This window comes from Hyla sarda, chromosome 3, assembly GCF_029499605.1.
Source record: "Hyla sarda isolate aHylSar1 chromosome 3, aHylSar1.hap1, whole genome shotgun sequence".
NCBI classification, from domain to species: domain Eukaryota; kingdom Metazoa; phylum Chordata; class Amphibia; order Anura; family Hylidae; genus Hyla; species Hyla sarda.
The window spans coordinates 332,496,262-332,518,499 of NC_079191.1; the positions used below are offsets into that span (position 1 = coordinate 332,496,262).

At 42.2% G+C, this 22,238-nt stretch overlaps 1 protein-coding gene across 4 annotated transcripts in view; it reads right to left on the reverse strand.

Moving 5' to 3' along the window:
- LOC130362581 (metabotropic glutamate receptor 1) overlaps nt 1-17,065 on the reverse strand; it is a 443,185-nt gene extending 426,120 nt beyond the window's left edge. For 3 of the 4 annotated variants that reach the window (XM_056567315.1, XM_056567318.1, XM_056567319.1), the window contains exons 1-2: nt 16,936-17,065; nt 14,565-15,440 (exon numbers count right to left, since the gene is read on the reverse strand). In XM_056567315.1, coding sequence (XP_056423290.1) covers nt 14,565-15,276 — 712 coding nt within the window. In that variant the 5' untranslated portion in view covers nt 15,277-15,440; nt 16,936-17,065. Of the gene's footprint in view, nt 1-14,564; nt 15,441-16,502; nt 16,630-16,935 lie in introns of those variants that run through there. The other variant, XM_056567317.1, reaches the window with a different exon arrangement.
- Between the last annotated feature and the right edge of the window lie 5,173 nt (nt 17,066-22,238).

The following is a 22,238-nucleotide window of genomic DNA, read 5'->3' on the forward strand; positions in this document are numbered from 1 at the left end:
CCACGGTTCCTATGATTCCAAAGTTAACTGTCAACATATCATTTAGGCTCAAGCAGGGAAAATGATATGTACTTTGCTTTACAGATGCATAATGCATTATGAATAGAAAAGTTTACAATCTACTAATGTTTCAATGTGTGCCAGGAAAGTTAGATGGATATGTAGTTAGAATAAGGTTAGATCATATGGACAAACCTCCTCAAAATAGGGATATGTCGGCACTTCCATGGAATTTGCAGTGGTGCACAAGGGTAGGGTAAAGCCACAGGTAGAAGAAAGATGATACCCAGCACTAACCAATAATGCACAGTAAAAATTTATTGTGCCTTAGTGTAGTACAAGGACATGTTTCGGCGTGGAAGCCTTCCTCAGCAGCTTCCAGACAGCTGAGGAAGGCTCACATGCTGAAACGCGTCCTTGTACTACACTATTGCATAATAAATCTTCACTGTGCATTATTGGTGAGTGCTTGGTATCATCTTTCTTAAACCTCCTCAAAAGACCTTTTTGAAAAGACTACCCCAATCTAGACTGGATTTTTCTATGATGGATTTTTTTATTCCCTTATATCTTATAGAGATACTGGCCCTCTTATATGAGATGATCATGCTTATGTCCTAAGGATAGTACATTAATATTCTTAACTGAAGATTCTTCTATGTTTACCAACCCAAAAAATGTGTTTTTAAAATGATTACGATATTTCCAATCAGTTTAGTAATGTTCTACAACTCCTTTACCCTTTAATGTTTTTTTTTACATGGTGACATATGGCCTACCTCATGTGAATCAAAATAGGATGCTACTGAATTGACAAGAGGCTAAGCATACTAGCGAAGGCTATTGGATCTCCTAGTTTCCTCCTTTAACCTATTCACATGGATCTAAACTATGCAACCATTTGAATGTGAACATATTTGAAACAATATGAATACATTTACACTAACAGGATCCTAGGAACCATATTGATCAAGCAGGGAGCACTGAAAGAAGCATCAATAAATAATTTGGTGTTTGTGTGCCCTGGTTGATGCTTGATGCCTCGACTGATTCTCCTGGTCGAATGGCCTAGTAAATGCAATGTTGTTGTTGAGGTATTTGGAGGGGTAAGGGGGAGATGGCAGGAACTGTGAGTTGTATGTGTGTGCTTGGAAGTTTGTCTGTGTTGTTTTAGTTTTGCGCTGCGGGTGGCGCAATGTCTGCCTATTTATGAGACCACTAAACCTACCGAGCAAGGGTGATATAAGAATGGCTATTGTCCTCATTATGTATGTTCTTGTTCTGTGCATTGCTATGTTCCTTGTTTCCTGCCTGGGCTCATGCAGTTGTGGCCTCTCGGAGCTATGATGTATTTTATTTTCATTGACAAATGCTAAATAAATGCTTTAAAAAAATTGGGGGGAGAACATTGAGTAGGGAAGGATTCTAGGCAAGGGGGCTCGGTTAAGAGAAGCAGGGACTAAAGAAGAGCAGCAGCAGCAACTATGGCTCATACACTTGACAAAGTGCACGCATGCACACGAAAGACGTCAGCAACACAGAATGGGCAATATGTTATATAGATATAAAGCTGGATCACAAGTCTTCTTCTTCCTTGGCAATTATACTTCTAGAATGGAGGTGAGCTTAAAGATGGTTCTGTACTATGCATGGATCTAAATACTATGAAGATCCTGTGGGAAATCTGAAATGGTTCCTATAAAGAGAGCCTCTAGCGGTTTTCATTGGTGACTCTTTAGCAGCCGCCGCCAGGACATTAAAAGAAACATTTTCATTTACACGCTCTCTCCTTCCATATGCCTATTTAGGTTTGTAAGCAGTTTTGCTAGAACAAAACTCCTGACCATATTCCTTTTAAGTTCTGTATTGTATTGTAATTTGATATAAACTATGAAAAACCTGAAATACTTAGTATAATCAATGTGATAAATGTTTCAAGTAAATGAAAATAAATATTTAATTCATGAAAGTTTTCCCCTGATCCCATTACTTCTACAAATAAGTTTGTGTTACAACATGTAAGAAGAACTTTTGATACTCTCTTTTAATACAGGGAGGAATGTGATTTCCTGTAGCGAATTGCAGCATTTTTATACTGTGCATTAACTAAGTATTGAAGATTGCGTGTATTTGACTGTGGTTTTTGTTAGGCATCATGGTGCTGGGGTGTTCTGCTCTTTTGCTCCATGCTGCTATGAGAAAGGAGCTGGGGCTAACAAGGGGAACACTGTAGACAGGAGCTAAGTGGTGTATATGGTGTAGAATGAGTATATGAAAAGCTCTATGCTTCCATAAATAAAACATGTGTCGGTCATTCTATGGGTAACAGGTAGAGATGAGCGAATCGAATCGGACGAATTCGAATTCGCTCCGAATGTCATCAAAAATTCGATTCGGACCGAATCCGAACTTCGACACGATTCAAAATAACAAATTTCTTCATTAGCGACACTCGCTGTGTATAATGTATAGATGTGAGCGGCTTACTCCTGCGCTCGCATCTCTGCAATAGATAGGACGATCGCAGCGAGTGTCAGGAGTGACACCTGCGGTGATGTGTCCTCAACTGTAGGTACTACTGCTCCCAACATGGAGAAAACTCTGCTGCATGCTGGGAGCTGTAGTACCTGCATTACTAGACAGATTGCAGCGGGTGTCACTTCTGACACCTGTTGCAATTTGTCTATTAATGTAGGTACTACAACAGAGTATGCTCCATGTTGGGAGCAGTAGTACCTGCAGGTAAGGAAAGATCACAGCGGGTGTCACTACTGACATGCACTGCGATCCATCTGTATAATGTATAGATTCGGGGGGGCGGCTGCTCTTCTTTGGTCCCACTGTATTATGAGTATATGTCGTATGTATTCATATTATTCATATTTCCCACAGAGAGCTGTGAGTGGCTGGAACCATCTGGCCAATCACAGCTCTCTGCTGGAAATATGAATAGGTGTATATATATGGCAGTGCAGGGGACCATAGAAGAGAGGCCGACAGCATCTATACATTATACATGAGGATCTCAATGGGTGTCAGAGGTGACAAAGCCGATCTGTCAATTAGTACAGGTACTACTACTATCACCATTGAACAGTGTGTTCCATGCTGGACTACCTATACCTATACTACAGGACTACCTATAAAATGTTTTTTTTTAAAGTGAAAAACACACACACACTACATTTTTATTATTGCGGGCTACATTTTTAGTGCCCTGCCTGCCCACATAAATTGATCCCTGTTTAAAAATGTATTAAAATGTCATTATAATAAAGATACATTTTGTTAAATACAATTTTTTCCATTACTACTGTATCTTTTTTTACAATTTTTTTAATGGTACTCTATGAAATTTTATGAAAAAAAGGTATCTCCATCACTTTTTTGGATTGCTAAAGTTCATATTTTCTCCATTATTGCCTCCTAAATGGACCATTCTAATAACGGATGTAAACTGATGCAGAGGGATGCCATTTAGTGGCATCCATTTGCATCAGTTTCCCATACGTTATTATCAGCCATCGGCAGACTCTTGCAGCCGGGATTACTACTACCCCTATCACGGAACAGACTTTCTTCCATGATGGGAGTAGTAGTTCCCTGGCTGCGGGAGTCTGCAGGCGGCTTGGCAGGCTACATTAGTGTTTGTACTGCTACCCCCATCATGGAACAGAGTCTGTTCCATGTTGGGGGAGGGGTAGTACAGGGGATAGGGATTGATGGCACCTGGTCTCACTTCTGAGACCCGATGTGATCAGCAGTTATATAGCAGAGGAGCGAGTGGCATGCCCCGCTCTCCTGCAATGTATATACTACTGAGTAAACTTTCATTTTTAAATCCGCCGCCGGAAGCCCTGAATGGCAGCACTGAGGAGCCATTCAGGGCTCCCGGCTGGGTTTTTAAACTACTACTTTGTCACCCAAATTTACACAGGGGATAAGGGATAAGGGGATAAGGGATAAGGGATTGATCGCACCGGGTCTCACTTGACCCGATGCGATCAGCAGTTATAAAGCAGGATAGGGAGCGGCATGCTCAGCTCCCCTGCGATGTATATACTACTGTGTAAACTTTCATATTTGAATCCTCCTCGAAGAGCCCTGAATGGCCGGCACCGAGGAGCCATTCAGGGCTCCCAGCAGGGTTTTTAAACTACTACTTTGTCCCCCAAATTTATGCCCCCTGCATGTTTATAATAATTCATTGACCCCAGTGTGTTTAAAATAATTCATTGGCCCCAGTGTGCTTATAATAATGCATTTGCCCCAGTGTGCTTATTCCCCCTCCCGCTGCCTGCTCCTTATCGTCTTGGAGCAGAGCAACAACGAGACATGTCGGGAACAGGTGGTGGTGAATGAATGAATTAAGCTGACATGTCCCGCACGTAGGCTTTATTCATTCATTCATTCGCTGCCATCACCGCCGCCATGTCCCCGCTGCTGCCCTGCTCCTAGCACAATCAGCGCACCGCTGGGACATGTCTATTCTCATCAAGAAGATGAGGAGCAGGCAGCGGAAGAGGGAATAAGCACACTGGGGCCAGTTAATTTTTATAAGCACACTGGGGCCAGTTAATTTTTATAAGCACACTGGGGCCAATGAATTATTATAAACACACAGGGGCCAATTAATTATTATAAACATGCATGGGGGTATAAATTTGGGGGACAAAGTAGTAGTTTAAAAACCCCGCCGGAAGCCCTGAATGGCTCCTCATTCAGATCTCTTGCTGGAGGATTAAAATATGAAAGTTTACACAGTAGTATATACATCGCAGGGGAGCTGAGCATGCCGCTCACTATCCTGCTTTATAACTGCTGATCGCATCGGGTCAAGTGAGACCCGGTGAGATCAATCCCTTATCCCCTGTGCTACTACCCCCAACATGGAACAGACTCTCTTCTCCCTAGCCACCTGCAGACTCCCGCAGCCAGGGAACTACTGCTCCCATCATGGAAAGAAGTCGGTTACATGATGGGAGTAGTAGTAGTCCCGGCTGCGGGAGTCTGCTGACGACTGATACTAACGGATGAAAAATGTATGCAAATGAATGCCACTAAATGGCATCCCTTTGCATCAGTTTGCATCCGTTATTGGAATGGTCCATTTAGGAGGCAATAACAGAGAAAATATGAACTTTAGCGATCCAAAAAGGTAATGGAGATACCTTATTTAATACATTTTCGTAGGGTACCATTGAAAAAAATATTAAAAAAGATACAGTAGTGATGGAAAAATTGTATTTCATAAAAATTTTTTATTATAACAACATTTTAATAAATTTTTAAACAGGGATCAATTTATGTGGGCAGGCAGGGCACTAAAAATGTAGCCGACAAAAAAAAAAAATGTAGTGTGTTTTCCACTTTTTTTTAAAACATTTTTTAGGTAGTACTACTGCTCCCAGCATGGAACACACTGTTCCATGATGAGAGTAGTAGTACCTGTACTAATTGACAGATTGCCCGTGTCACTTTTGACACCTGTTACAATGCTCCTGTATCATGTATAGATGCGGCCGGACGCTCTTCTATGGTCCCCTGCAATACTGTATATATACACACCTATTCATATTTCCTGCAGAGAGCTGTGATTATCCAGATTGTTCCAGCCAATCACAACTCTCTGTGTGAAGATATGAATAGGCGTATATATGCGTCAGTGCAGGGGACCATAGAAGAGCGGCCGGTCACATCTATACATTCTACAGGAGGATCAGAGCGGGTGTCAGGAGTGACACCCACTGCGATCTGTCTATTAATGCTGGTACTACAGCTCCCAGCATGGAGCAGAGTGTGCTCCATGTTCTGAGCAGTAGCACCTGCAGTTAAGGACAGATCACAGCGGCTTTCTCCTGCACTCGCATCTCTGCTCTGTACACCGGCCGGCCACTCACTCATTCATATTTCCCACTGAGAGTGGGGATTGGCTGCCACCAATGTAAGAAGCAATCTGATTGGTTTCTATGTGCAACTCTGCAACATTTCCTCTGGACAGGTTTTGATAAATCTCACCCACAGTCTGCACCGTTATGTGAGTAATGTATGATGATATTAAATGGCACTGTAAGGCAAATGGGAGCTCCACTAAAATGTTTTGCCCAAGGGCTGCTCAAGCTATGCCTATACACCCTGGTCTTTCTACAGTGCTTTGGAGTATCCAATGTGTACTCTGGAAAAGATCTAAGGGAAATTGTTGACTGTGTTTTCACAATGAAGAAAAATGTCCTGGTAATAAAACACAAGTTCATTCGAATTCACTCGTTACAAGTTAAAATAATTTATGTGGACAAAGGTATATGTAGGCTTTAAAAGTAAATAGCTCTCTAATTTACACCTATTAGACTCAGTCTGCAATTTAATTCCATTCAGATTCATTAACTTTATCACAATTTTTTAAATTCTAACTGTTCAGCTCATGACTAATGCTAAAATGTTGTAGCATCCGATACTACACAGACCTAGTTAAACAGAAAAACTGAACACAATGTACAAGGGAACACTTAAACAACACAATGTAAGTCCAAGTCAATCACACTTCTGTGAAATCACACTGTGCACTCAGGAAGCAACACTGATTGACAATCAATTTCACATGCTGTTGTGCAAATGCAACAGACAACAGGTGGAAATGATAGGCAATTAGCAAGACACCCCCAATGAAGTAGTGATTCTGCAGGTGGTGACCACAGAACACTTCTCAGCTCCTACGCTTCCTGGCTGATGTTTTGGTCACTTTTGAATGCTGGCGGTGCATTCACTCTAGTGGTAGCATGAGATGGAGTCTACAATCCACACAAAAGGCTCCGGTAGTGCAGCTCATCCAGGATGGCACATCAATGCGAGCTGTGGCAAGAAGGGCTGTGTCTGTCAGCGTAGTGTCCAGAGCATGGAGGTGCTACCAGGAGACAGGCCAGTACATCAGGAGACAGGGAGGAGACTGTAGGAGGGCAACAACCCAGCAGCAGGACTGCTACCTCCGCCTTTGTGCAAGGAGGAGCAGGAGGAACACTGCCAGAGCCCTGCAAAATGACCTCCAACAGGCCACAAATGTGCATGTGTCCACTCAAACGGTCAAAAACAGACTCTATGAGGGTGATATGAGGGCCTGACGTCCACAGGTGGCGGTTGTGCTTACAGCCCAACACCATGCAGGACGTTTGGCATTTGCCAGAGAACACCAAGATTGGCAAATTCGCCACTGGCACACTGTGCTCTTCACAGAGGAAAGCAGGTTCACACTGAGCACATGTGACAGACGTGACAGAGTCTGGAGATGCAGTGGAGAACGTTCTGCTGCCTTCAACATCCTCCAGCATGACTGGTTTGGCGGTGAGTCAGTAATGGTGTGGGGTGGTATTTCTTTGGGGGCCACACAGCCCTCCATGTGCTTGCCAGAGGTAGCCTGACTGCCATTAGGTACCGAGATGAGAACCTCAGACCCCTTGTGAGACCATATGCTGGTGCGGTAGGCCCTGGGTTCCTCCTAATGCAAGACAATGCTAGACCTCTTGTGGCTAGAGTGTGTCAGCAGCTCCTGCAAGAGGAAGGTATTGATGCTATGGACTGACCCGCCCGTCCCCCAGACCTGTATCCGATGGAGCACATCTGGGAAATCATGTCTCTCTCCATCCACCACCACATTGCACCACAGACTGTCCAGACTGCCACCTCATCAGGAGCATGCCCAGGCATTGTAGGGAGGTCATACGGGCACGTGGATGCCACACACACTACTGAGCCTCATTTTCACTTGTTTTAAGGACATTACATCAAAGTTGGATCAGCCTGTAGTGTGGTTTTCCATTTTGATTTTGAGTGTGGCTCCATATCCAGACCTCCATGGGTTGATAAATTTGATTTCCATTGATAATTTTTGTGTGATTTTGTTGTCAGCACATTCAACTATGTAAAGACGAAAGTATTTCATACGATTAGTTCATTCATTCAGATCTAGGATGCGTTATCTTAGTTTTCCCTTTATTTTTTGAGCAGTTTCTATCAAAAGTAAATTTAATGACTAAAAAAACACAGCACTGCAACAACCAAAAATGCTGTCTAGAACAACTTTGAGGTGAATCATCTGGGACAAAAGTGTTGGAATTACATCTGAAAAGCTACAAATGTATCATTGCAAGCTGAGCACCTAACAATTTTTCTTTATATGTTTCTATAGCTATACATTTTAAGGTCTCTACTGACCACAAACAAAAATAAACACCAGACAATGAAACAGAGGAAACATATAGATTGGAATTTATCAACTCAATTTATAAAACTGTGTGTGCTGTGTGTTTTTATTTTGCGCATCTACTTTCGCTTAAATTATCAAATTTTGCACTCTTTTATGCTGCTTGCGCCGGCTTTGACACTTTTTTTTGTGTTGTGGGGTGTGGTTAGTAGTTGCACTGTTTAGTGCACTAAATTTGTCACTTGTGCAAACATTTTTTTACTTAGCTAATTTTTGGGCAAATGTACTACAGTGACCCACTGGCATATAAATGTGTGTAAGCTTTTCACCCTTTTTTGCACTATCCAAATTTATGAAATGACGTGCACAACATAAAAATCTAATAATAAATGTCCCCCTATATATTCAGAGATACAACTACTGTATTAAATGCTATAATGCTATATGTTATATAAAATCCATATCATCAATAAGGAATGTATAAACTCCATAGACAAGTGGGGTCTAGGTCAGGATTGTTTTGCTGTAAAAATATATGTAGAGAAAAAAGTAGTGTAAATGTAAATGCACATATGCACGATCACAGAGAGCTTTCTATATTAAATAGCCAATACATGAAAAATTATTTTTGACACTTTGAAATGAGATCAACTAATGCAATATTTTAACATGTTTTACAATGAAGGGGGATCCAAATCTATCCTTTTCACCTTTGCTAACAGATGATGCTAAATAATGTACATCAGTAGTATATAAGTATGATCCCTGTCTTCATGTCGCTGTCATGACTGTATCAAAGGACTGTTTATTTTGCAGTTCAAAAAACAGATTATAAGGACCATGTGAATAAAATATGCCTTCTTCATCCAATTCATATATTAAAAATGCTAAGTATATTTTGTGTATGTCCTGTGTCGACCTGCAAGTTATTAAAAACCATAATACAAAACACATTCAATATTTATCATTGGTTACTTTTAGCAGGCCTTCACTTTATAGGATTAGAAAGAATACTATTAAGGGGTACTCCGACACTAAACATCTTATCCCCTATCAAAAGGACAGGGGATAAGATGTTAGATAGTGGGGATCCCGCCGCTGGGGAAACCCGCAATCTCTCCTGCAGCACCCTCCCATAGACTTGAGGGGCAGGGTGTGACATCATGAGGGGGCAGAGCCGTGATGTCATGATACTCCGTTCCATGCACCACCCGTCATCAGCCACAGGGCGATCCTCGCTTTGTGCAGCTGAAAAACGGGTGTGTTGCAGGAAAGATCTCTGGGGTCCCCAGCATCGGGATCCCGGCGTTCTAACATCCGGGTGATAAGATGTTTAGCACCAGAGTACCCCTTTAAGCCAGGCTCTGTATATAGATATATACAAATGTAGATAAAGTACCCAATTAACTTCAGACACAGGGGTACGAAGGAAATGGCAAACAGTAAAATTGGATACCAGGAAAAACACCAGTGTTGGTGGAGCATTAGACACTGTATCCACAAACCATGACATGTGGCATGTGAGGTTAAAGGGGATTGAAAACAGTGCTTTGTACACCGTAAAAACTTACTACTCCAACTTTGATCATAACACTTGTTTTTGCTAAATTTGAATTATGAAATAGGTGAATATGAACATTCTGCTACAGTGAGTAGGCTATCAATATGACTTCAAAGAAAACTCTTCATATGCTTAAGACTGTCTTGATATCTGAATGTTAATTTAGTATATTTAATGTACAGGTATACAATGTATCAAGAAGTTCAAGATATATAGATGCCAGACTCAAGACGGACTACATGATTATTAAATGGGCACTGTCATGAACTTTTTTTTTTATATGTTGTAGTACTGATCTACTACAACATATTTCTAATACACTTTAATTCTTTTTTTTGTAATTAAAATACTTTATTTTAATGTTGAAATCCGGCCACTAGGGGTCTCCATCCTAGTGGCCGGCTGCAGCCTGCTGTGACGTCACAGATGAATTCGGACCGATCCCGGCCGGGCATCAGTCCGAATTCAGTCAGGCTGCACTCTCTCCCTGCCTGTCAATCAGACAGGCGGGAGCGAGCGCTATGAACTATGAGAATGCGCGCAGGCTCCCTGGCCTCGCACGCTGGCCCCGGCTCCCGGTGTAAGGTAACATTTCCCCCTCCACTTTATTCTTTGCCGGGGCGGGCGAGTAGAGGGGGGGGGGGTGTCAGAGTTCGGGGGAGCGGGATGTGCGGCAGGGTGCCTCCAGTTGTTTCCCCACTACAACTCCCAGCATGCCCTGACAGCCAATAAATGTCAGGGCAAGCTGGGAGTTGTAGTGGGGAAACAGCTGGAGGCACCCTGTATAGATGAACTAAGGGAGGAAGTGTCTGCCCCAGCAGGCATCAGTGACGTTGTGCCTGCTGGGGAAGTCTGCCTGGTAGTGCGCACACTACCAGGCAGACAAAAAGGCATATTTAATATAGTAAAAAAATAAATAAAGGCAGGGAGGGGTTGGGGATAGATGGGCAATAGGCAGGGACAGAAAAAATAAAAGGATGGTGGGAGCTACTCTTTAAAGATCAGAAAATTGATTTGGTGTAAAACAAATTTGTTTAAAAATTTTCACTACTTCCTCAAAAATTATGCCTCTATTGCTAGCCCTACACAGCTATACATCTCCTGCCTGATCCATCATGTTCTATACTGTATGGCTGTGGCCGTGAACCCTACACTGCCCTGCTTAAACATAAAAACCACTATTCTTAAGAGACCTCAGAGTATCGCACATGACTTTTCAGGGCATTTGGTGCACTTTCTATTGGGACTGAATTTATTTACTGACTTATTTATTGACTGCAGATTCTAATGAATCAGACCTACTTATTAATGGTTAGTATATCCTATTCTAGTACTCATTTTTGTGACTGCATTATAGTGAGAAATGTTCTGACTTTTTTACAACCATCTATAGCTTCATTAGAATACTAATTCTTCTTATAACGAATCACATGCTCCAATGTAAACTGAATGACTGAACACAGCTTCAAATCCATGCACATCAAATCTGCACAGAATACTGTATGTGTGTATTGACCCTTAAAGGAGATGTCCAGCGCAGACTTTTTCTATTCCGTCCTGCCCAGCCTGCAAAAAAAGACAAAACAAACTTTCACTTACCTCCATATGTTGCCCCGGAGCTCCGCAACAGCTGATCGGTCGGCCGGGCTGTTTGCTTCCTACTTCCTTTAGCCCGGTACGTCACACCGTGCTTCAGCCTATCACCGGCCGAGGTGGGACATCGCTGCGGCCGGTTATAGGCTGAAGCGCCGTGTGATGTACCGGGCTAAAGGAAGTAGGAAGCAAACAGCCCGACTGACCGATCAGCTGTTGCAGAGCTCCGGGAGAACATATGGCGGTAAGTGAAAGTTTGTTTTGTCTTTTTTTGCAGCCCGGGCAGGACGGAATAGAAAAAGTCTGCGCTGGACATCTCCTTTAATGGGGTAAAAATTCTAATCAACTGGTGCCAGAAGTTATACAGATTTGTAAATTATTGCTTATGCTTCAGAAGAAGTTTTGAATTCTTTGCAGCCAGACATGGTGCTCTCTGCTGCCACCTATTTTTGTGTCAGGAACTGTCTGGAGCAGAAGAGGCTCGCTATGGTTATTTGCTCTTTCTCTGGACAGTTCCTGACACGGACAGAGATGTCAGCAGAGAGAATTTGTGGTCAAACTGAAAAGAACTACACAACTTCCTCTGGAGCATAAAGCAGCTCATAAATATTGGAAGGCTTTGTTTGTTTGTTTTTCAAACAGAGATAATTTACAAGTTTCTATAACTTTCTGGCACCAGTTGATTTGGAAACATTTTTATTTTTATTTTTTTAAAGAAAACTAATTCTAGCTATTTCAGGTACCATTATGTGACCATTCCCCAAATGAAAGCCTCATCCCAGAAAAATCTTAGAACATAACTGGAGAGTGATGATAAACCCATCGGTAAAGTCATTCTCATATTCTCTTCTGGACAGATATACAGATAGACAAGCTGGATCCAACATAATAGGAATATACATTTTCAGCATGCTTTATCTCCCTGAGCACAACATTGTGTTGTCCTTAACCTTCCAATATCAGCGTATTTCCCAAGGTTTAAAAACAAACGAAGATTTTTGTATATAAAGATAAGGAGAAGGGAGGGGTTTTTCTGTCTTCTTTTCCGTAATAGACACAATATTATATCTGTTTCTCTCTCTTTGAGCTTTAGAATTTAATTTATACATAATTTCCATTGTGACGATGATGCAACATATTACCTAAGATTTTGCACAATTATATGAATACCAAAATCAAATATAGCAAACAGGTCGGCCACATTTTATAAAACTAGTCTTAGATACCAATGATGATATATTGGGCCCTTATGCAAAACACAACAGCAAGTCAGCAGGGACATATATTAAATTATAAGGATAAAGACTTTAACATTTTAATATAGTACAATAAAAAAGTTCAAGATCTGTTTTCACCTTGATTCAAATTTTTTTCCAAATTTCAGAAGGTAAATGCAGAGTTAGATGCAGTATGGTCTTGTCTTGCCTTGTAGCTGTTTTACATTATAAATGAGCACAAACTATACTAACATTGTGGCTAAATGGCTAGCATGTTACAACATCTTTATTAACCATTAGTTTCTAAATAACTACAACTCGTGTGTTATAAAGGTATTTTAGCTATGACAATGTAATAAAAGATTCAAGGTTTAGTTTCCTCAATTAGAGTCACCCAGAGAATATCACATCATCAGGGAAAAAGGGTTAACTGTAACACAATGTAAAGAATTTCATACTTTGTATGTTAGAAAAAACGGATCTATACCGTGCATTGATGTGTTACATGGGAAGACGACAGATGGCTGTAGATTTGCACATTAGCAGTATACAATATAGAGCTAAAGCAGCAGATGTTACAACTTTCTGCAATGCAATACATACATATGACGACGTCTAGACTGACTCATGCAACAAGTTATTAGGAGAGTGTGTAAGGTAAAGCGTACGTTCACTACTACAGATCACTTGTATGTAATAATACTAGTTATACTGTCATACATATCTCTAGGCAGGTGAATAGATAGATAGATAGATAATAGGCAGGGGAATAGATAGATAGATAGATAATAGGCAGGGGAATAGGGGTAAATAGATAGATAGATAGATAGATAGATAGATAGAGAATAGGCAGGGGAATAGGTAAATAGATAGATAGATAATAGGCAGGGGAATAGGAAGATAGATAGATAGATAATAGGCAGGGGAATAGATAGATAGATAATAGGCAGGGGAATAGATAGATAGATAGATAGATAGATAGATAGATAGATAATAGGCAGGGGAATAGGGGTAAATAGATAGATAGATAGATAGATAGATAGATAATAGGCAGGGGAATAGGAAGATAGATAGATAGATAGATAGATAGATGGATAGATAATAGGCAGGGGAATAGGTAAATAGATAGATAGATAGATAGATAGATAATAGGCAGGGGAATAGGAAGATAGATAGATAGATAGATAATAGGCAGGGGAATAGATAGATAGATAATAGGCAGGGGAATAGATAGATAGATAGATAGATAATAGGCAGGGGAATAGATAGATAGATAATAGGCAGGGGAATAGATAGATAGAAAGACAGATTTAAGATAGATATAAGATGATAGATAGATATAAGATGATAGATAGATAGATATGAGATAGATAGATATATAGATTATAGATGGATAGATAGATAGATGATAGATAGATAGATAGATAGATATGGGATAGATAGATAGATATGAGATAGATAGATAGATTATAGATAGATAGATATAAGATGATAGATAGATAGATAGATAGATAGATAGATAGATAGATAGATAGATAGATATGAGATAGATAGATAGATAGATTATAGATGGATAGATAGTTGGATAGATAGATAGATAGATAGATAGATAATAGATAGATAGATAATGGGCAGGGGAATAGGTAGATAGAAAGACTGATATAAGATATATATAAGATGATAGATAGATAGACAGACAGACAGATAGATATGAGAAGGTAGATAGATAGATAGATAGGTGTGTGTATGGTAGGCTGGAAAAGGTGGATACATTCCTAGGAAAGAGTCTCCTAGGACTGTATCCACCTTTTCCAGCCCACCGGAGCACCTGAAAGCTGAACTAATTTATGCAGGAAAAGTCATCAACTGCCGAGCCGAGAAGTTCGTGACGAATCGAATTTACTGTAAATTCGCTCATCTCTAACTGTAATCTCTAAGAAATAAACATTAGTTGGAGCTTGAGTTATATATTTTTTTTATTACAAAGCAATACCCTTACCTTCTGTATGGACAGCAGAGACATAAGTCCAGTTATATCTTTTCACAATATCCAGCATAGCCTTGGCTTGCAATATATCAGAAGGGACCACCCGCAGAAAGTATTTATACAAAGTTTTGTCACTAAGGTCAATACTTGTTGCGGAATAAGCAATCTGTGGTATATCAAAAAGTTGCAGTAGGTTCTGAACTTGGATGGCTACAGAACTGGAGCCTGGTCCGATCACACCAGCTATAGGCTTTTTAATTCTGCCCTGAGGTGTTGGAGTGGCATCTAGACACTTACTGATTCCATCTTTGTCATCTCTAATGGAAATAAGGGAATCTCGTATGAATTCTATGCTTTGCTCCAGGGCGACAGATGAATGCCAGCAGGAGTCTCGTATTTCTGTCCCCAGGGTAATGTTGGGTAGTAAGGTCTGATCCATGTTAATCAGATCCAGTGTGTGGAACATGGCTTCTACTCTCTGGATGCCATACTGTTCTCTGATTTCACCACATTTCCTTTCTGGTACCCTATCAGCTGGTGGTTGGTGGTGTACAGAAAACAAGGCTCCTATAATAATATCTCCATCCATCCTAGCTACCGACCTTGGGCTAGACGCACCGGCTCTACCAACACGTCCTTCAAAGTTGTCCAGTGTCATCAATGCCATTATCATCATCATGGAGATGATCAGGAAAAGATCAAACATTTTACACATGAACGCCATGCAGATGTTGGAAAAGGTGAGTTGCTGTGAAAAAAACAAAAAAAAACTGCCTGCTCACTCTATATTTTCCTAGGCAGAATCCAGTGCTTCCAGATCTGCCTTAAGAACCCTACATTAAGCAGACCAAGTCTGTAGCCAGGGACATCTCTCCAGACACTATGACCCTGTAACAAAGAAAAAAAGAATAAACCCAAATATTTTCAGTCTCTCTGATAACAAAAGACTATATATTAAACAGGCGTGCATATGGGTGATAGCTGGTATGTATGTTTTCGCATGTCAACTCCACTTCCCATCATGAGAGGTTGTCATTTCTCTGCTTTAGGCATACGATGGGGTAGAAAATAGCCCTACATCACTCTTTCCCAATTTATGTTAAAAAATGCAACTTGTTTATCTCACCCTTTTGGCAAGGTCAAAACTAGCTAACAAATACAAAGCCATTCCTAGATAACCAAAATAGCATAAGGTCCTTCAATATAAACTTTAATGGTGGAAGGCAGTGAGCTAGTTAGGTAAATCTTGTTTATGATTATAAAATAAATGTAGAATTCCGGAAAGTACTGAAGCTCAGGTGTCATGAATAAGCGATACCTAAGAGGTTAAGGTCCACACCTAGTTTGTGTTCTTCTAATATATTCTGTTATATGACATGAAGCTGATGGATAACTTGTGCACAAGCTATACAGAGCAGTTCAATAGGGACAAAGCTTTCTCTGTCACTATGTGTTGTGTATTGTACAAACCAGCATCTAGCCTATATACATGTTATGCACTCAACTGTATGTTCTATAGCACCTACTGCCTTCAGCACCAGAGACAGAGCTGAATCCATCACTATGTGGATGATTATTAGTGGATGGATAATAGACACTAACCTACATACACGTTACAGGTGCTTTCGACAGGACCAGCTGGATTCAGCACCATGGACAGCGCTACTGCTAACACTATTGCAATGCATAGGAGGGAACTGGAATACAGCTCATAACTACAGTATATGCTAGTAAAGCACTGTTTTCCAACCAGCTTTCGCAAAACTACAACTCCCAGCATGCCCGGACAGCCGTTGGCTGTCCGGGCATGCTGGGAGTTGTAGTTTTTCAAAGGGTTGTAAAGGGTGTCAAATTGTCACTGCAATTTTCTGTGCTTTCTATATGACCTGCATGCTTTAAAATGCTCCAGCTCTACCTATGTGACTACAACTCCTATTCATTACCACTTACCCAGCCAGCGCAAGGAAAGAGTAGTCCACTCAGGTCCATAGCCACAGTTGCTTTCTAGCTAGCTCTGTCTATAACTCTCTCCCACAACCACAAAGCACCCACACACATTCAGCAGCCCACACACAAGCACATCTAACCACCAGTTCCTTCTGTCGCTGTGGGCGCAGTGCATTGCCCACTCCATGCAGGGCTGTCTTTTAGACTAGTCACCTACTGACCAATGACACATCCATTCAGTGATCGATAGGGATTATTCCATTCACATTATTATCAGCACAGGCAGATCTGTCATTTAGAAAGGGACACACACAAAAAAAAAAAAAGGAGTCACCAGAGTGTTAAGTGGTAGAATAGATAGAATGCTACATAGAAGATGAGGTTGAATGGAATAAGGGTGACAACGCTGAGTTAAAGGATTAAAGTTAAGACTTACCTAGGTGAGAGATAGAGAATTGCTCCTTGATGGAATCGTTGCTCTGTGAACAGAAGCTACTGCACTGACACAATGAGCTGCGGATACAGTGTATGTCTGTACTCTAGTGCCCTCTTCCTTCAACACCATCTCACCACAAGGAAACAAAGTTTTGTTCGGTAGGAGCTGTTATGTCATCCTGGTCCTCTAGATATCTCCTCCTTACATGTTGTATTATTGGGACTTTTATCATATGATTAGGAATGCTGAATTTACATATATATGGACAACTCCTGCAGCATACTATGCATAAATGTAGTATACTATTTATATGCCTTTTATTCCCATCTTCACTGTAAACAGTGCTATTGTTGTCGGCAACGTATGCCTTTTATTCCCATCTTCACTATAAACAGTGTTGTGATTAACCCCTTAAGGACTCAGCCCATTTTGGCCTTAACCCCTTAAGGACCGGGGGTTTTCCGTTTTTGCATTTTCGTCTTTTGCTCCTTGCCTTTAAAAAATCATAACTCTTTCAATATTTCACCTAAAAATCCATATAATGGCTTATTTTTTGCGCCATCAATTCTACTTTGTAATGTCGTCAGTCATTGTGCCCAAAAATCTACGGCAAAACGGGGAAAAAAAATCATTGTGAGACAAAATTGAAAAAAAAATGCCATTTTGTAACTTTTGGGAGCTTCCGTTTCTACACAGTACATTTTTTGGTAAAAATGACACCTTATCTTTATTCTGTAGGTCCATACGGTTAAAATGATTCCCTACTTATGTAGGTTTGATTTTGTCGTACTTCTGGAAAAAATAAAAACTACATGCAGGAAAATCTATACGTTTAAAATTGTCATTTTCTGACCCCTATAACTTTTTTATTTTTCTGCGTATGGGGCGATATGAGGGCTCAATTTTTGCGCCATGATCTGATGTTTTTAGCAGTACCATTTTTGCATTGATAGGACTTATTGATGCACTATTTTGGACTTTGGAATTTTTTTGCGTGTACGCCATTGATCGTGCGGTTTAAATAACAATATATTTTTATAACACGGACATTTCCGCATGCGGCGATACCACATATGTCTATTTTTGTTTTTATTTACACAGTTTTTTTTATGGGAATAGGGGGGTGATTCAAATTTTTATTAGGGGGGGGTTTAAATGATCTTTATTCACTTTTTTTCACTTATTTTTTTGCAGTTATAGCTCCCATAGGGACCTATAACACTGCGCACACTGATCTTTCACATTGATCACTGGTAGGGATCCTCCGGCTTTCATATAAGCTGTTCGGGATGCCGCGATTTTGCCGCGGCGATCCCAAACAGCTCCCTGAGCTAACCGCCATGGTTTCACTTCAATTTTAGATGCGGTGTTCAACTTTGAACGCCGCGTCTAAAGGGTTAATAGCGCGCAGCACCGTGATCAATGCCGTGCGCTATTAGCCACGGGTCCCGGCCATTGTTAGAGGCCGGGCCCGACCTGCTATGACGCGGGGCCACGCCGTGACCCCCCGTTATAGAACGGGAGCGGACTCAGGACGTACAGGTACGCCCTGGGTCCTTAACAGGCTAAAGGGGTACTCCGCCCCTAAAAATCTTATCCCCTATCCAAAGGATAGAAGATATGATGTCTGATTGCGGGGGTCCCGCTGCAGCACCCTGCTGTCATTGCTGCACAGAGCAAACTCTGAGCGTAATGACGGGCGATACTGGGGCCGGAGCATCGTGATGTCATGTCTCTGCCCCTCGTGACATCACGGCCCGCCCCCTTAATGCAAGGCTATGGGAGGGGACGTGACGGCTGCCACGCCCCCTCCCATAGACTTGTATTGAGGGGGCAGGCCATGACTTCGGGTGGAGCTGTGATGTCACGATGCTCTGGCCCCTGTATCGCCCGTCATTACGCACAGAGTCTGCTCTGTGCAGTAATGACAGAGGGGTACTGCAGCCGAGATCCTGGGAGTCCCCAGCGGCGGGACCCCAGCCATCAGACATCTTATCCCCTATCCTTTGTATAGGGGATAAGATGTCTAGGGGCGGAGTACCCCTTTAAGCACTCAGACAATTTTATTTTTGCACTTTCGTTTTTTCCTCCTTGCCTTCAAAGAATCCTAACTTTTTAATATTTTCATTCACAGACTAGTATGAGGGCTTGTTTTTTGCACAACCAGTTGTCCATTGTAATGACATCACTCACTTTACCATAAAAAAAAACCAAATTAGTAAGTTTAAAACCCCTCTATTTTGAAGACCTATAACTTTTTCATTTTCCCGTATAAGCAGCAATATGAGGGCTAATGTTTGCCACCGTGATCTGTACTTTTTATTGATACTATATTTGCATATATAAAACTTTTGATATATTTTTTATAAAAAATTTTTGGGAATAAAATGTTATAAAAAAGCAGTGATTTTGGATTTTTTTTTTTTACGTTCACGCTATTCACCCTACGGTATCATTAACTCTATATTTTAATAGTTCGGATATTTTTGCACAAGGTGATACCAAATTTGTTTATAAAACTTTCTTTTTTACAGTTTTTGGGGGTGAAATGGGGAAAATTTGACAAGTTACATTTTTATTGGGGGAGGGGATTTTTCACATTTCTTTTCTTTTATTTTTACACTTTAATAGTCCCCATAGGGGACTGTTTATAGCAATCATTTGATTGCTAATTCTGTTCATTGTTTGCATAAGGCATAGCACTGATCAGTGTTATCGGTCAACTTCTGCTCTGGTCTGCTCGATCTCAGACCAGAGCCTTCTACCCATGGAAGGCAGCGGAGGCAGGTGAGGGGACCTCCGTCTGCTGTTCTGGATGATCGGATCTCCTCGGCAGCGCTGCGGGCGATCTGATCATCCATTTTAGTGACTGCAGCGCTGCAGATGCCGTGATCTGTATTGATCACGGCATCTGAGGGGGTAATGGCAGACATCTGCGTGATTGCGGATGTCGGCCATTACCGGCGGCTCCCTGGCTGCTATCAGCATGACCCGAGCATCGCTCCAATGCTCGCGGTTATGTATAGGAAGTAAATGTTCGTCCTGGTGCGTTAAGTACCACCTCACCAGGATGTACATTTACTGCCTGCGTCATTAAGGTGTTAAAGGGGTACTCCGGTGGAAAACATTATTTTCTAAATCAACTGGTGATGAAAGTTAAACAGATTTGTAAATTACTTCCATTAAAAATGCTTTACACTTCCAGTACTTTTTAGCAGCTGTATGCTAGAGAGGAAATTCTTTTCTTTTTGAATTTCTTTTTTGTCTTGTCCACAGTGCTCTCTGCTGACACCTCTGTCCCAGTTAGGAACTGTCCAGAGCAGTATAGGTTTATACTGAGGAAAAGGTTATGCGTGAACATAGCCTAAGGCTAAGTTTCCACTTTTTTTTTTTTTTTTGTGTGCATACCCCCCCAAAAAAAGCCAAAACGGTTGGCCTATGGCGAGCCTATGGCATTTTTCCCCCTGAAATCGTGGCATTTTTTCTACCATAGAAGTCTATGGGAGTAAAAAAAACGCCAACAAAAATGTGGGTTTTAACTTTGGCGTTTTTGCAGGCGTTTTCTATTCTTTTTTTGGACTTTAGCGATCCAAAAAAGTGATGGAGATACCGTTTTTAATAAAATTTCGTAGGGTACCATTAAAAAAAATATTAAAAAAAGATACAGTAGTGATGGAAAAAATTGTATTTAATAAAATTCATCTTTTTTTATAATGAAATTTTAACAAATTTTTAAACAGGGATGAATTTATGTGAGCGGGTAGGGCACTGTTACGCCTAGCGCTCCGGGTCCCCGCTCCTCCCCGGAGCGCTCACGGCGTCTTTCTCCCTGCAGCGCCCCGGTCAGTCCCGCTGACCGGGAGCGCTGCACTGTCATGGCCGTCGGGGATGCGATTCGCACAGCGGGACGCGCCCGCTCGCGAATCGCATCTCAGGTCACTTACCCGTCCCGGTCCCCTGCTGTCTTGTGCTGGCGCGCGCGGCTCCGCTCTCTGGGGCGCGCGCGCGCCAGCTCTCTGAGACTTAAAGGGCCAGTGCACCAATGATTGGTGCCTGGCCCAATTAGCTTAATTGGCTTCCATCTGCTCCCTGGCTATATCTGATCTCCTCCCTTGCACTCCCTTGCCGGATCTTGTTGCCTTGTGCCAGTGAAAGCGTTTAGTGTGTCCAAAGCCTGTGTACCTGAACTTCTGCTATCCATCCTGACTACGAACCTTGCCGCCTGCCCCCGACCTTCTGCTACGTCTGACCTTGCCTCTGCCTAGTCCTTCTGTCCCACGCCTTCTCAGCAGTCAGCGAGGTTGAGCCGTTGCTAGTGGATACGACCTGGTTGCTACTGCCGCAGCAAGACCATCCCGCTTTGCGGCGGGCTCTGGTGAAAACCAGTAGCCTCTTAGAACCGGTCCACTAGCACGGTCCACGCCAATCCCTCGCTGACACAGCGGATTCACAACCCGTAAGCCGAATCGTGACAGTAGATCCGGCCATGGATCCCGCTGAGGTGCCGCTGCCAAGTCTCGCTGACCTTACCACGGTGGTCGCTCAGCAATCGCAGCAAATTGCCCAACAAGGACAGCAGCTGTCGCAGTTGACCGCCACGTTACAGCAACTTCTGCCTCTGCTACAGCAGCAACCATCTCCTCCGCCAGCTCCTGCACCTCCTCCGCAGCGAGTGGCCGCTCCTAGCCTCCGCTTGTCCCTGCCGGACAAATTTGATGGGGACTCTAAACTCTGCCGTGGATTTTTGTCTCAGTGTTCCCTGCATATGGAGATGTTGTCGGACTTGTTTCCTACAGAACGGTCTAAGGTGGCGTTTGTAGTAAGCCTTCTTTCAGGAAAGGCCTTGTCTTGGGCCACACCGCTCTGGGACCGCAATGATCCTGCCACAGCCTCAGTCCAGTCCTTTTTCGCTGAAGTCCGGAGTGTCTTCGAGGAGCCAGCCCGAGCTTCTTCTGCCGAGACTGCCCTGTTGAACCTGGTCCAGGGTAATTCTTCAGTGGGCGAGTACGCCATCCAATTTCGTACTCTTGCTTCCGAGTTATCATGGAATAACGAGTCTCTCTGCGCGACCTTTAAAAAAGGCCTATCCAGTCGCATCAAGGATGTGCTGGCCGCACGAGAGATTCCTGCCAACCTGCAAGAACTCATCCATTTGGCTACCCGCATTGACATGCGTTTTTCTGAGCGACACCAAGAGCTCAGCCAGGAAAAAGACTTAGATCTCTGGGCACCTCTCCCACAGTATCCATTGCAATCTACGCCTGGGCCTTCCGCCGAGGAGGCCATGCAAGTGGATAGGTCTC